We start from the raw sequence: 15,819 nt of genomic DNA, 5'->3' as shown, positions 1-15,819 counted from the left end.
TGTCCACCAGTGGATGAATGAATAAAGAAAGTGTGGTATATACGTACAATGGAATATTGCTCAGCCATAAAAAAGAAGGAAATTCAAACTTTCTTTTTGACAACATGTATGGACTTTGAGAACATTATGCTACGTGAAATAAGATAGAGAATGACCAATACTGCATGTTCTAACTTACGTGTAGAATATAAAAAAGCTGAACTTAAATAGTGGAATGGTGGGTGCCAAGGGCTGGAGGTTGGGGAAATAGGGAGATATTGGTCAAGGGATATAAACTTAGAGCTATAAGATGAATATGTTCTTAGGATCTGATGTACAAATGTATAGCATGCTAACTGTAATTTGCAGTACTGTATTATATACTTGAGGTTATTAATATAGTGGACCTTAAATGTTATCACCACACACACACACACACACACACACACACAACACACACAATTGTGTGAGGGGATAGAAGGGTTATTTAACCTTTTTGTGGTAATCATTTTGCAATATGTACTTATATCAAATCATCACATAGCACCTTAAGTTTACATATGTTACATTGTTACATCAGTATCTCAAAAAAGCTGGAAAATAAAAGGAAGAAGAGATAAAGTGACTTCCCTTTGGTCACAGTGTTTTAAGGTGAAATAATCATAATAAAAATATTAATGTTTAAGTGAATTACCAGATGAATTGGTTCTGGCAAGTCTCAGGTCCTTTGGTATTTCTGTCAAATAGGTGAGCATTTTAAAACTAAATACACCAAATTTTTGACACAATGGTAATATGTAGCATCACAACTATACCATCTTCCCAGTAGACAGGATAAAATTGGAAGTTTCAAGTAGTGATTTTTGTATTTCTGAGGGAATAAGTACATGTATTGAGAGAAATTTAAGTTGACAGTAAAAATGTTGACAGTTAACCCATGCCCCAATACAAGAGCAGATGGAAATGTCTTGCATGAGTTCCAATTCATTAAGCAAATGTGACACTTTATGTTCTAGCCATTTCAAGATCAGGGAACTGAAGTGATGAAATAGTAATATAAATGAAACCACTTCTTGCTATGCTGGAAGTAAAAGTATAATAAAATTCTAAAATGGATTTTTAAGGTTTCCTTGGTATAGCTGATACCTGAAAAATTTGATTTTATAATTTGTTGCTACATAATTATCTCTAAAAGTTAATTATAAGACAGTATTAGCATAATATTCTAAGTTTATGGTGAGGTTGGTAGCCAAGCTTTGTATTTATTATATAAAAGTATACCCTGTATCCTTCCTAACATTTGTCACTAATAACCTGACTTATTTTATACCTTGATATTAAATGTACAGTGTAGGAGAATTGTTTTGAAAACAGATAGGCATGCTTCCAGGACTTTTAATGAAAAGGGTGTGAGTAAGTAACCCCTGGTTGTATTTATGTTACATATATTGGATTATTTTAAATTTGTCATTATTCAAAGTGGAAGTTCAGTTAAAATTTGTTAAAAGAGATTTTAATGCACAGTGAATGTTTTTACCCATTTTAGACATCAAAATGTATTATACATATGTATTTAGTTAATTCCAGCAGCATGTCTTTTCTGTAAATTTTGTGTGATCTCAACATTGCCATTTAGCTTTAGTAACTTAGAACTAAGTAGCTTTAGATTTGTATTATTTTATATGTTAGCTATGAGTTCCTTAATCTGTTTCATTATAGTTTATTTACTAATGTCTGTTTAAGTACAGCTGCTAAATTTTGTGGTTGATAGAGTTTATTTCATAATGATAGCAGTGGTATCTCTAATAATGCAACGGGTCATATTGACAAAGTTAGATTATGTATTTGTTAAGAATTTATTTTCACTAATCTAAAAAAATAAGATTCTTATCATCCCCATAGGTAATTTAATCAAATGAGAAGTAACAACAAATTTTGAGAGAACAGTCTGACTCTTACCTCAGTTAACCCCTTCAAAGCACAGTTGAATTGTGATTATCATTGATCTCTCTAATCCTTATATACTGGCCATGAGAAGCTTTGCTTTTGATTTCCTATATCGTATTCTTTGAATTATCTACATATTGGCTTATTTCCTAATGTAGTATTACTAAAATAGAAGTAGAAGTATTACTAAGTAGAATACTATTATAGTATTACTATAGTCAAAGTATCTTTTTCTCTGTAACAGGATGATTTTAGAGGATGCAAGCAATTTAATATGTGAAAAGCAAAGAGAATTATGATTACAGTTTCACATTAAATGGTGTGCTACTGTAAAGTTCACATTAATATCTCAGGCTTATGTCCTGCTCTACATGCCCTAGAATCTCCAGTGACTCGGTCTTTGGGTTGCTGTTATGTGCCATTTAGGCTATATTATATGTATTAGCTTCTGGTATAAAATGCTGTTTATACTAGTTAATATTAAAGGATAATATCTTGAAAACCATATGTATCAGTAGTAAAGTTCAGATTTGAACAAGTATAAATAGGTGACCATTCCTAGAGTGGATTCTTGGTTTCCTTTTTGTTGCCTTTTAACACTTGGTTCACTTCTTTGTCCCTTTTCAAATAAAGGCCATTATTAATGTATGGAGTTTAAAAGATAGAATCATTTGTTTTTATTTTGTTTTGTTTTAAGATATTATTTATTTGAGAGACTGTGTGTGGAGGCACAAGCTGGGGGAGGAGCAGAGGGAGAGAGAGAAGCAGAAGATTCCCCACTGAGCAGGGAGCCTGGGATTACTACCAGAGTCACCCAGGCGCCCCAGACTCTATTGTTTTTTTACATCATAAGACACTTTTTTAAAAAGCTAGGTATTTTATACACTTCACTACAATTTTTTGACAGACCGTCTTCATTGAGTTTTAAATAACTGCTTAATATCACAACTTAAGTTAAGTGAAATGAAATATCACTCTTGGAATGACAGTGTCTATAGAGAATTAACTATCATTCCAGGGCATTTTGAACAATTTTTATTTGATCTGTATAAAGGTTGTCAATCATATTTCTTCTTGAATGACATATTTGAAGTTTATATATTCTATGTGACATTTTCCCTTTTTTAATCTTATCTTACAGATGCTTGTGACCACCCCAGAAAAATGGGATGTAGTAACAAGAAAAAGTGTCGGAGATGTAGCTCTTTCTCAAATTGTAAAGCTCCTTATTCTTGATGAAGTTCATTTGCTGCATGAAGATAGAGGACCAGTTTTAGAAAGCATAGTGGCACGTACTTTACGGCAGGTAAGAGGAAGCTATTTTTAAACTTATTTCAGAGGGAAGAGTAAGTTTTTAAGCTTAAATATAGCATTCAAAAAGTATTTATGTATTATTCATGGGGATAAAGATAATTTTAGTATGAAGAAACCTTTAGGTATTTTGTTTTCATATTGAAAGTACTCTTTCTTTTTTCCTTCCAAGTCTTATTTTATTGAAGTCTCTTTAAATTAGCCGAAGTAAATACAGGAAAAGTTCTAAACCATTGTTGTAAAGGCAAGTCTAATATTTGACTAAGCAGTGTTAAGATATAACAGCATAGAGGTGAATATTAGTGATTTTTCTCCACTTCTCTCCTATTTGCACTTAACTTCTACCCCCTGAGAAAATCTGAACATGATTTATAATTTTTCTGATATACTAGATAAAATTTAATCACCTCAATCATTATTGGAAAAGAAAAAGATAAGTGTATGCTCTCTCTAGTTTGGGAGCTTTGTGGCTATTCATAAATAGTCCAAGCAAAAATTGATAAATTTACCAATGTTTAGTGATTTTTTTCTTTCAGCCCCTCTTCTCATTAAGTAAAAAAATAACATATCATAGAATACCCATGAGTACTAAAATAATGTTAGCAGATCATACATGTAGAGAAAATAGATGAAAATTGATTTTTCAACCTAATCAAGAACTCTAATTCCTTGATTTCCCATCTGTTACTGTCTTTGATCCATATTCTACTGGTTTTGTTTTCTTCCTGAAATAGCCAAGACTTCATGATCAATTTTTCTTTTGTTGATAACCTTAACTTACCCCTGACTACCTGGCAAAATTCCAACCATCAATCAATTGAACCATGTCTCTGCGTCTGGCCAGGCGCTAAGCACTAGCAGGAAAGATCACACATTGATATAGTAGAGTTGCTTTACATTCATAGGTTCCAAATTTTACTTGCATCATTCAGATCACCTGGGAACTTCTAAACTGCTTTTCTTCTGTTTCCCTAAAGTAAGCCATTTCCAAGCTTCACCAGACTCCTCCCACATGCTTCCCTACCCTGTCATGCCTCATTCTTATATGACAATATTTTTACTGAATGCAAATAAGTCCTTCATGTTTGAATTCCCTCAATTCCCATCCCTGGCCCTTCTCCCCACCCAGAAAAAAACCTCAAACCCCTCCCCATATCCATATTCATGATTCCATCCCTTGTTCTTTGATTAGAGGTCCTGACTCCATCTGCCTTGGGCCCCATTCCTTTCATTTCTACATTACCCCTTTTCTTTTCCTGTGTGTCTTTAATTTCTCCATCTCAGTGAGTATTGTCCCTTCAGCTTAAAAGAACTGCCTTCTGTTTTACCAAAAACCTTCCTTCAAACCTATCCCTCTCCAATAACTTGTGATTAATAAAGCTCTTTTAACCACTGGTCTTCTGAAAATACAAATCTATATTCACTATTTCTTTTTTGACTTCCAAACCATTGCAAACAGGTTATTGTTCCAAATAGGTAATAAAATGTTTTTACCACAATTACCATTTATCAAATCAAAAAGAGAGCCCTTAAACCAAATCATTTTTTTTTACTTCTTAATTTTACTCATTTTTGATATTTGATATAATTTATTATTTCCTCAATCTTAGAACTTATACTCTGTTGGGCTCCATGATGTCACCCTGCTCTATTTTCTTCACATATTTTTTTTCCACCTACTTAGCTGCTCTTATGGGGTTCCCTTGCTATCTCCTTTTCTCATCCTTGAAAAGTTTACCTTTTCCAGGTCTCTGTCACTTGCTGTTGCCTTTTTTTTTATGTTGTCTTTATTTATTCTGAATATACAACAATTTTTCCTGTGTCACCTAAATCTATATAGTCCAAGTCTTACCCCTGACTTCTAGCCATATCCAAATGCAGTTGTATGTTTCTATTTTGACATTCCATAGATATCTCTTGTTTTTTTGTTTTGTTTTTTTGTTTTTTTGTTTGTTTTTTTAAGATTTATTTAGTCATGAAAGACACAGAGAGAGAGACACTGGCAGAGGGAGAAGCAGGCTCCATGCAGGGAGCCCAACATGGGACTCGATCCCGGGTCTCCAGGATCACACCCTGGGCCGAAGGCAGCGCTAAGCCGCTGAGCCACCCAAGCTGCCCTCCATAGACATCTCTTGCTAAACATGTCAGAAACTCTGCCATCGGGCAGCCTAGGTCGTGCTCCCTTCATAGAGCCTGCTTCTCTCTCTGCCTGTGTGTCTGCCTCTCTCTTTCTCTCTGTGTCTTTCATGGATAAATAAATGAAAATCTTAAAAAAAAAAAAAAAAAAAAAAAAGGAAGAAAGAAACTCTGCCATCTTCCCTGTATACTTGTGTATGGCATAGTAGTTCACTTGGTTCTCAAGCCCAAATCCTAGGAGTCACCCTCAAATTTCTCCTTAACACCTGTCACCTGAATCATTAGTTAGATATCAGTTCTTTTATATTTCATTTGCTAATAAACAGCTCTGATCCAGGTCTGGGAATGTAGTATAAAACACAGAGTGCAAAATTTTAGGAAGTTATATTGTGTTTTAAAATGCTTTAAAATAGTGTTTTCATTTGGCAAGTCCACTATAGAATTCTAGATGGATTAATAATGTTAGCTATATCAAGCAGAACTCTCAGTACATTAAAGAAGATATAAGAGGGCATTTTTTTAATAACCTCAAAATGCAAAACTCCAAATGTTATAAAGGGGGAACATGTGACACATTTGGATATTTAAATATTAAAAATTTCCAACCAGTAAAGACATCTGCCAAAAAGTTAAAATATAAGACAAAATAACAAATTATTTATAGCACATAAAATAAATGTCTTTTATATTTAATAGTTATAAATTAATAAGAAATGCAAACTTTTTAAAAATGTAGAGAAAGCATTTCACTTTCATGGTAGAAATAAACACACTTAGCATTATAGAAAAGATGCTTAAAAGGACATGAGAGTTTTAGCAGAAGTAAAAACAAAGTGTAATTTGAAAGCACCCACTAAAATCAGCCTTGTGTTTTTACTTCTAGGGATCTAATGTATGGAAACAATAGCACAAACACACAGATATATTAACACCAGTATTCACTGCAGCTTTCTTGTTAATACCAAATATGTTAGAAGCAACCCAAATGTCCAACAAAATATGAAATGGTTTAATAAATTATATTCATACCATAAAATGCTACATTGCAGCCTTTAAAAAGAATGAGGTAGAGCTGTATGAACTAGACTTAAAAGATATGTCATATTCTCACTGGAAAAGGAAGCTGTCCTCTATATATAGCAGAGTCCTGTTTATGTAAAGAAAAAATGTGCAATATATTTATATTCTCATTCATTCATTTAGTGAACATGCGCCAACCACATAGTTCTAGATGCTGTGGATAGTTGACACTGTTCTTATTTACATTGAGATTTTAGGTTTGGGTAGATTAGGAAGCCTGTACACAGAAGGATATGCTGCGAACTATAAAGGTGTTTTTATAATAGAGATGGAATTCGAGGGTTGTTTGGGGCATGTTCACATTTTACCATGTAAATTAAAAATATGTGCATACATATACAGATAAACACAGATAAACAGATACAGATAAAAGGGTTGAAATGTTCAAAATGACACAAAAATCAGAGATTTTAGCTAATATCCAACTTAATAATTTCGAGCACACAGGAAGTTATGAGACAAAGATGAAGCATGAAGAAGCCTGGAACTGCTAGGCATCACTGCTTTCCAGGTCCTTTCTTGCCATTTGGCTCTGGCCCGGATTTTACATAGGAGTTCTCAAAAAGAAGCATGCAGGGCATCCTTTACAGGAAAGAGAGATGTTTTAATCATAAATGTTTTTATTTTATACCATGATACTTACATAACTTAGTAATGTTTTTCAGGGAGCTATGCCATAGAAATCCATACACTCCAGGTTTATTTACATTGAGCCGCCTAGAGAGCCACATCCATCAGCTAAAAGCATGAGGATAAGGACTTTCCTAGAACTATAAAACATTAGAGATCAAGTAAATATCATTAGTATATTTACCAAGAAGGCTATCATTAGCAAGTTTACAAGGGAATTTGACTAAGACATCTTTCCTGAACATGCCCACTTAAGGGAGCAAATAGATTGCAGGCCTGCTGCTCATGCTTACTACATGTATGTACACAGACACATGACGTTATATATTTGTATAATATATATATATAATATATATATAACATTTTGAAACAATTATAAATTTAGAAATATTTTGTTAATTATCTATAAAGGTACAATTTCCTATATATAATATATAAATATAAACTATATAAAATTAAATGTATATAAACTAAATATATAAAATGTACACCTTAATATATGATACAGAAGTATAAATTGTGTATCATATAGATATATAACAACTAAATATATAATATACTCATCCTACAAGTTGATATCTCCATAATATAATGAAACTCCAGTGGTATAGTTGATCACTACTATGGTCATAAACTTTTGATGGCTTGTTCTTTGTTATCAGAGGAAAAGTGTTTAAATTCCTTATCTGCACATTAAAGACTATTGGATCTGTGATCTGTTTGTCTAATTTTAACTTCTGCATATTCTTGAGCTGCAATAGGTTCCAGCAACACAAAACTGTGCATTCCTTCCCCATTTCCTTTCCAATACCATTGACCCTTTTCCAGAGATAAATTTCAGCTCACTGGAGCCAGGATGTGTTATTGGTTATGAGATTAAGGATGATAAATGCAAAATTGTGTGTCTTTATCACTCCACACATTCATCAGTTGAAAACCTACTCTTATTTGGAATCTGCCAAATATCACTTCTGCTATAAAGTGATTCCTGGTTCACCATTCAGAATGAATTACACCTTTTCTGTATTACCTCTCTGCTCCTTTACTTTGTACATTTTTAGCACCACTGTCATCCTTATAATATTGCAACTTGCTATAATTAATTCTGTCTTCATTTGTATCATTTACTGAATTTTAATATCCTTGATAGAAGGGTTTATCTGATTCTCCTTATATTCTTAATATGCTATGACAAAGCTCATAACTAAGTTTATTAAAAAGCAAAGTTCATGTTTTTATTTGTACCTTTTGATTACCAGACGTTCCCAGTAGATGGCAGTGTTTTATGTAGCACGTCAACATTTGTAACAGAAGCACCATTAGAATCTATTCTAATACAGTATAGATTGTGTTCAACTTCTGAAATTGTGTGGTGGTATTAGGGACTAGACCCACGACACATTTCTCATGATTGAGAGGAGTTTGGAAAAGAAAAAGTATAAGAAAGACCAAATCTGCATTTAACATTGGACTAATATTAGTTATCTTCTTAACTGTCTGAATTTAGATTTTTATATAAGGGCAAACATCATGAAAACTTACTGCTTAGTTTTGAGCTAATGATGAAGAAGCTGTAATATATTAAAATTCTTTCAACACTGAATACTTTTTAGGAGAGTATATCTCAAATATAACTTTGAGATTTGGTTTAGGACATAGAATTGCAAGTTATTCTCATTTAAAAGAAAGTATTTTGCAGGCTGATTATATAGATTGAGAATAATAGAATTATACTCTTAGGTAAAAGTGTAATTTAGGTTCTTGGTACCACCAGTACTACATAGAACTACTATGCAATTAAAATCACTATTCTAATTACTGTAAAGGATTCTCATCACAGCATGTAAAGGAAGTTTCTTAAGTAATAGGTATGTTCATTGTTTCCCCTATAGAGGCTTCCTTTGTTTTTAGTTGAGCTTGGTTTGGGATTTTGCTGATTGTTTTAGTGAAAGTAAATTCGTTGTCAGATGTTGTATATGTATTTATACTTTAATTTTCATCCATCTCTATCATGTTTAAATCCTCTCTTCCTATGTTTCTGCAAACAGTCTGTATGTGTAGATCTCTGTTCTATTCATTGTCTCCCCATTGCGTAAAGTTTAGGCCCTAAGCCAGTGTTGATGGATGGCTAATTCTGGAAGCATTTATATTACTCACATTGGACTACTTTGCTTATATCCACTGAATCTTTTAGACTGAGCAAACTTATCAACAGCCTCCTCAGAAATCTGTGAAATTGTTGATAGTATCCTCAAAGAATCACAATATATTTTAATTAACAAGTAAATAGAAGTTTTTGGCCATTCCCTGGTATTATCTTTCTAGGTATATCACACTGTAATCCATAGAAAGTAGCCTACATTCTTTTGGTTTTAGAACTTGCTGAGTTTTTTGTCAATAAAAATTGTTACAAAGTTCCTGTAGCTATTTAATGTAAATTCCCATGTGTATTTCTCAGTATCCTGGGTAGAAAGTATTGAATGGTGGGTATGTAACTGTTGAATCAAGCTTGTGAATTATGGCCTGCAGTCATACATTAGAGGATTCTCAGTTGACCTCTAAACTCAGTTGTCTGCTCTCTCCTCTCATTCATTTTCTTTCTGCTCCAACTTGTTCCAGTCTGCCTTTATACTTACTTTATACTTAATTTTTGCTTCTGTTTGAAGGTTTTTATTCCCTGATCATCTCTCAAATATCCCTTCTTTAGCTAGGCTTTTCCTCATTATCTCACCTAATGTACGGACCCTCCCATGATACCCTTTATGCCATTACCCTGTTCTGCTTTACCCATGGCACTTATTGATACCTGAAATTGCCTAATTGGTTTGTAAGTTTATGGTTGTCTCTCCCCCACTAAAATGTCAGCTCCTTGATTAAAAAGACACTAATGTTTATTGCTATTTCCTATTGCCCCCCTCCCCTACTCCAAAATACACTTAGGTACACAGTTGAAATCTGTTGACTGACTAATGAAGTGGTTGACAAAGTCCTCTCTGACTTTACTTAAAATGCTATCCTTGCTTATTTGTAAGAAAGAATTTTTTTCTTTACTCCCTTTTCTGACTATCTGTTGTGATTTATTTCATTCTTGAATCCTTTCTAGTAATAATGAATATCAAATTGGAACATACATTGTCCACTCTTTCTTTGTGAAAGCAGATTTAGGGCAGCCTGGGTGGCTCAGCGGTTTAGCGCCGCCTTCAGCCCAGGGCGTGATCCTGGAGACCCGGGATCGAGTCCTGCGTCGGGCTTCCTGCATGGAGCCTGCTTCTCTCTCTGCCAGGATCTCCCTCTGCCTCTCTATCTGTTCTTGAATAAATAAATAAAATCTATTAAAAAAAAACAGATTTATAAAATTCTAAAAATCAGTGAATGAACAATAACTTAACAAAATATGATTTCTAAGGCTTATTGAGTTGTTTTCTGGATAATACCACCTAAAGGCAAAACTTTTTGAATTAAATTTGAAAGCATATCTTGAAAATTCACTTACTTTTTATTTTCATATTTTTTTCATAGTCTTCTATAAATTTAGTTAATTTATATTATAACTTTTACAAATCCTTTGATTTGTAAATTTAATGGAGCAAATGAATTTGTTTCTTTAATGAGTCTATAACACTGGCAGACAAATGTTTATGTCTAATCAGTACATGATAATCTCAGTTTAGGGCTTTTTTGCAGGGGAGGTTGGTTTTTTTGTTTTTTGCTTTTTGTGTTTGGGTTTTCTTAAGATTTTATTTATTTATCCATGGGAGACACAGAGACAGAGGCAGCAACATTAGCAGAGAGAGAAGCAGGCTCCCTGCAGGGAGCCTTATGCAGGACTCAATCCCAGGACCCTGGAATCACAACCTGAGCCAAAGGCAGACACTCAACCACTGAGCCATTCAGGTGCCATGGGAGGTTGTTTTTATATCCAGATAAATACCTTTAATTTGAAGGGATCATTGATTTATAATTTGCAGTTCTTATTCTTTTACAAAAGTGGTAAGAATCCTCTGTCTATAGAGCCATATATATATTTCATAGGTAGTATTTCATTTACTCCTCAGATAGGCCCAGATATAATCTACAAACTCATTTTTAAACTTACAGGGCCACAATTTATCTTATGCGTATAAGAAACATTTGTCTCAGGAAGTATACCCAGCATTTGGATTTTCCTGACCTGCATCTGCATTGTATTTCAGTATGCAAGGAGAAATCTGACATTGAGAATTGCTCACTTAGGTGCAGTAAATGTGAGGATACCAGCATGATACAAGCAAATTTTGACCAAAGAAGAAACACAGGAAACCAAAGAAATAATTAAAATATTTACCCATATGTACTTTCATGAACCTCCTTAATTTACTTACAATAACAAGAAGGTGAAAATGACATATATTCCTAGATTTTAAAAAATATTAATAATTGTATATAGCCTTTTGTTAAGGTCAGAAATCTTTTTATATGCATTCTCTCATGGGTTGATTAACTTGCCAAATTCATTCTAAGTCATGTATACTTTTTAGGATCACATTAGGGGTTTTCAAACTTTTTTTCGGGTAGAAATCATTTTCTAAGACTTTTATTTAGAAGTGAAGTATACAGTGAGGGTTAACGAGGTAGATACGAGGGTTAACGAGGTAGAAGAATGAGTGACATAGAAGACAAGTTGATGGCAAGAAAGGAAGTGAGTAAAAAAGAGAAAAAAGACCATGAGGAAAGGTTAAGGGAAATAAATGACAGCCTCAGAAGGAAAAAAATCTACGTTTAATTGGGGTTCCAAGGGCGCCAAAAGGGACAGAGGTCCAGAAAGTGTATTTGAACAAATCATAACAGAGAACTTCCCTAATCTGGGAAGGGAAACAGGCATTCAGATACAGGAGATAGAGAGATCCCCCCCCCCCAATTCAATAAAAACCGTTCAACACCTCGACATTTAATAGTGAAACTTGCAAATTCCAAAGATAAAGAGAAAGATCCTTAGAGCAGCAAGAGACAACAGATTCCTGATCTTTATGGGGAGAAGTATTAGGTTAACAGCAGACCACTCCACAGAGACCTGGCAGGCCAGAAAGGGCTGGGGGGTTATATTTAGGGTCCTAAATGAGAAGAACCTGCAGCCAAGAATACTTTATCCAGCAAGGCTCTCAATAAGAATAGAAGGAGAGATAAAGAGCTTCCAAGATAGGCAGAAACTGAAAGAATATGTGACCACCAAACCAGCTCTGTAAGAAATATTAAGGGGGGACTCTTTAAAAGAAAGAGGAAGTTCAAGGAAACAATCCACAAATACAAGGACTGAATAGGTATTATGAGAATACTAAATTCATATCTTTCAATAGTAACTCTTACTGTGAATGGGCTTAATGATCCCATCAAAAGACACAGGGTTTCTGACTGGATAAAAAAGCAAGACCCATCTATTTGCTGTCTACAAGAGACTCATTTTAGACCTAAAGACATCTACAGCTTGAAACTAGAAGGTTGGAGAACCATTTACCGTTCAAATGGTCCTCAAAAGAAAGCAGGGGTAGCCATCCTTATATCAGATAAATTAAAGTTTATCCCAAAGACTGTAGTAAGAGATGAAGAGGGACACTATATCATACATAAAGGATCTATCCAACAAGAGGACCTAACAGTCATGAATATTTATGCCCTGAATGTGGGAGCCGCCAAGTATATCAATCAATTAATAACCAAAGTTAAGACATACTTAGATAATAATACACTTATACTAGGAGACTTGAACATGGTGCTTGCTGCAGTTGATAGATCTTCTAAGCATAACATCGCCAAAGAAACAAGAGCTTTAAATGATACACTGAACCAGATGGATTTCACAGGTATCTACAGAACTTTACATCCTAACGCAACTGAATACACATTCTTCTCAAGTGCACATGGAACTTTCTCCAGAATAGACCACATACTGGGTCACAAGTCAGGTCTGAACCAATACCAAAAGATTGGGATTGTCCCCTGCATATTTTCAGACCATAAAGCTTTGAAACTAGAACTAAACCACGATAAGAAGTTTGGAAGGATTTCAAACATGTGGAGGTTAAAGACCATTCTGCTAAAAGATGAAAGCGTCAACCAGGAAATTAAGGAAGATAAAAAGATTCCTGGAAACGAATGAGAGAATAAAGATACAACCGTTCAAAATCTTTGGGATACAGCAAAAGCAGTCCTGAGGGGGAAATACATCGCAATACAAGCATCCATCCAAAAACTGGAAAGAACTCAAATACACAAGCTAACCTTGCACCTAAAGGAACTGGAGAAGGAACAGCAAATAAAACCTTCACCCAGCAGAAGAGAGTTAATAAAGATTCGAGCAGAACTCAATGAAATGGAGACCAGAAGAACTGTGGAACAGATCAACAAAACCAGGAGTTGGTTCTTTGAAAGAATTAATAAGATACCAAAACTGGAACAGGAAGAAATAAAAAACCTGAACAGGCCGATAACCAGGGAGGAAATTGAAGCAGTCATCAAAAACCTCCCAAAACACAAGAGTCCAGGGCCAGATGGCTTCCCAGGGGAATTCTATCAAACGATTAAAGAAGAAACCATACCTATTCTACTAAAGCTTTTCAGGAAAGATAGAAAGAGATGGAATACTTCCAAACTCGTTCTATGAGGCCAGCATCACCTTAATTTCAAAACCAAAGACCCCACCAAAAAGGAGAATTATCGACCAATATCCCTGATGATCACCGATACAAAAATTCTCAACAAGGTACTAGCCAATAGGATCCACAGTACATTAAGAAGATTATTTACCATGACCAAGTGGGATTTATCTCTGGGATGCAAGGCTGGTTCAACACTTGTAAAGCAATCAACGTGATAGATCATATCAGCAAGAAAGAAAACAAGAACCATATGATCCTCTCAATAGATGCAGAAAAAGCATTTGACAAAATACAGCATCCATTCCTGATCAAAACTCTTCAGAGTGTAGAGATAGAGGGAACATTCCTCAGCATCTTAAAAGCCATCTACGAAAAGCCCACAGCAAATATCATTCTCAATGGGGAAACACTGGGAGCCTTTCCCCTAAGATTGGGAACAAGACAGGAATGTCCACTCTCACCACTGCTATTCAACACAGTACTAGAAGTCCTAGCTGCAGCAATCAGACAACAAAAAGAAATAAAAGGCGTTCAAATTGGCAAAGCAGTCAAATACTCCCTTTGCAGATGACATGATACAGTACATAGAAAACCCAAAAGCCTCCACCCCAAGATTGCTAGAACTCATAAAGCAATTTGGCAGGTGGCAGGATACAAAATCAATGCCCAGAAATCAGTAGCATGTCTTTACACTAACAATGGGACTGAAGAAAGAGAAATTACGGAGTCAATCCCATTTACAATTGCCCCAAAAGCATATGATACCTAGGAATAAACCTAACCAAAGAGGTAAAAGATCTGTATCCTAAAAACTACAGAACACTTCTGAAAGAAATTGAGGAAGACACAAAGAGATGGAAAAATATTCCATGCTCATGGATTGGCAGAATTAATATTGTGAAAATGTCAATGTTACCCAGAGCAATTTACACATTTAATGCAATCCCTATCAAAACACCATGGACTTTCTTCAGAGAGTTGGAGCAAATCATCTTAAGATTTGTGTGGAATCAGAAAAGACCCCGAATAGCCAGGGGAATATTAAAAAAGAAAACCATAGCTGGGGGCATCACAATGCCAGATTTCAGGTTGTACTACAAAGCTGTGGTCATCAAGACAGTGTGGTACTGGCACAAAAACAGACACATAGATCAGTGGAACAGAATAGAGAATCCAGAAATGGACCCTCAACTTTATGGTCAACTAATATTCAACAAAGCAGAAAAGACTATCCACTGGAAGAAAGACAGTCTCTTCAATAAATGGTGCTGGGAAAATTGGACATTCACATGCAGAAAATGAATCTAGACCATTATCTTACACCATACACAAAGATAAACTCAAAATGGGTGAAAGATCTAAATGTGAGACAAGATTCCATCAAAATCCTAGAGGAGAACACAGGCAACACCCTTTTTGAACTCAGCCACAGCAACTTCTTGGAGGATACATCCACGAAGGCAAGGGAAGCAAAAGCAAAAATAAATTATTAGGACTTCATCAAGATAAAAACCTTCTGCACAGCAAAAGAACAGTCAACAAAACTAAAAGACAACCTATGGAACGGGAGAAGATATTTGCAAATGACGTATCAGATAAAGAGTTAGTATCCAAGATCTATAAAGAACTTAGTAAAGTCAACAGCAAAGAAATAAACAATCCAATCATGAAATGGGCAAAAGATATGAACAGAAATTTCACAGAGGAAGACATAGACATGGCCAACAAGCACATGAGAAAATGCTCCGCATCACTGGCCATCAGGGAAATACAAATCAAAACCACAATGAGATCCCACCTCACACCAGTGAGAATGGTGAAAATTAACAAGACAGGAAACAACAAATGTTGGAGAGGATGTGAAGAAAGGGGAACCCTCTTGCACTGTTGGTGGGAAGGTGAACTGGTACAGTGACTCTGGAAAACTGTGTGGTGTTTTAACTCTCAAAGAGTTAAAAATAGAACTGCCCTACAACCCAGCAATTGCCCTGCTGGGGATTTACCCCAAAGATACAAATGCAGTGAAATGCCGGAACACCTGCACCCCAATGTTTATAGCACCAATGTCTTCAATAGCCAAACTGTGGAAGGAGCCTCAGCGTCC

General features: G+C 34.9%; 1 protein-coding gene across 8 annotated transcripts in view; it reads left to right on the top strand.

Moving 5' to 3' along the window:
• ASCC3 (activating signal cointegrator 1 complex subunit 3) overlaps positions 1–15,819 on the top strand; it is a 335,684-nt gene that overhangs the window by 127,995 nt on the left and 191,870 nt on the right. For all 8 annotated transcript variants that reach the window (XM_025444816.3, XM_025444818.3, XM_025444817.3 and 5 more), the window contains one exon: positions 3,068–3,232. In XM_025444816.3, coding sequence (XP_025300601.1) covers positions 3,068–3,232 — 165 coding nt within the window. The remainder of the gene's footprint in view (positions 1–3,067; positions 3,233–15,819) is intronic.

Source organism: Canis lupus, chromosome 12 (assembly GCF_003254725.2).
Source record: "Canis lupus dingo isolate Sandy chromosome 12, ASM325472v2, whole genome shotgun sequence".
NCBI lineage: Eukaryota > Metazoa > Chordata > Mammalia > Carnivora > Canidae > Canis > Canis lupus.
Note: the sequence above shows the minus strand (reverse complement) of the source record. Positions and strands in the feature narration are given on the sequence as shown.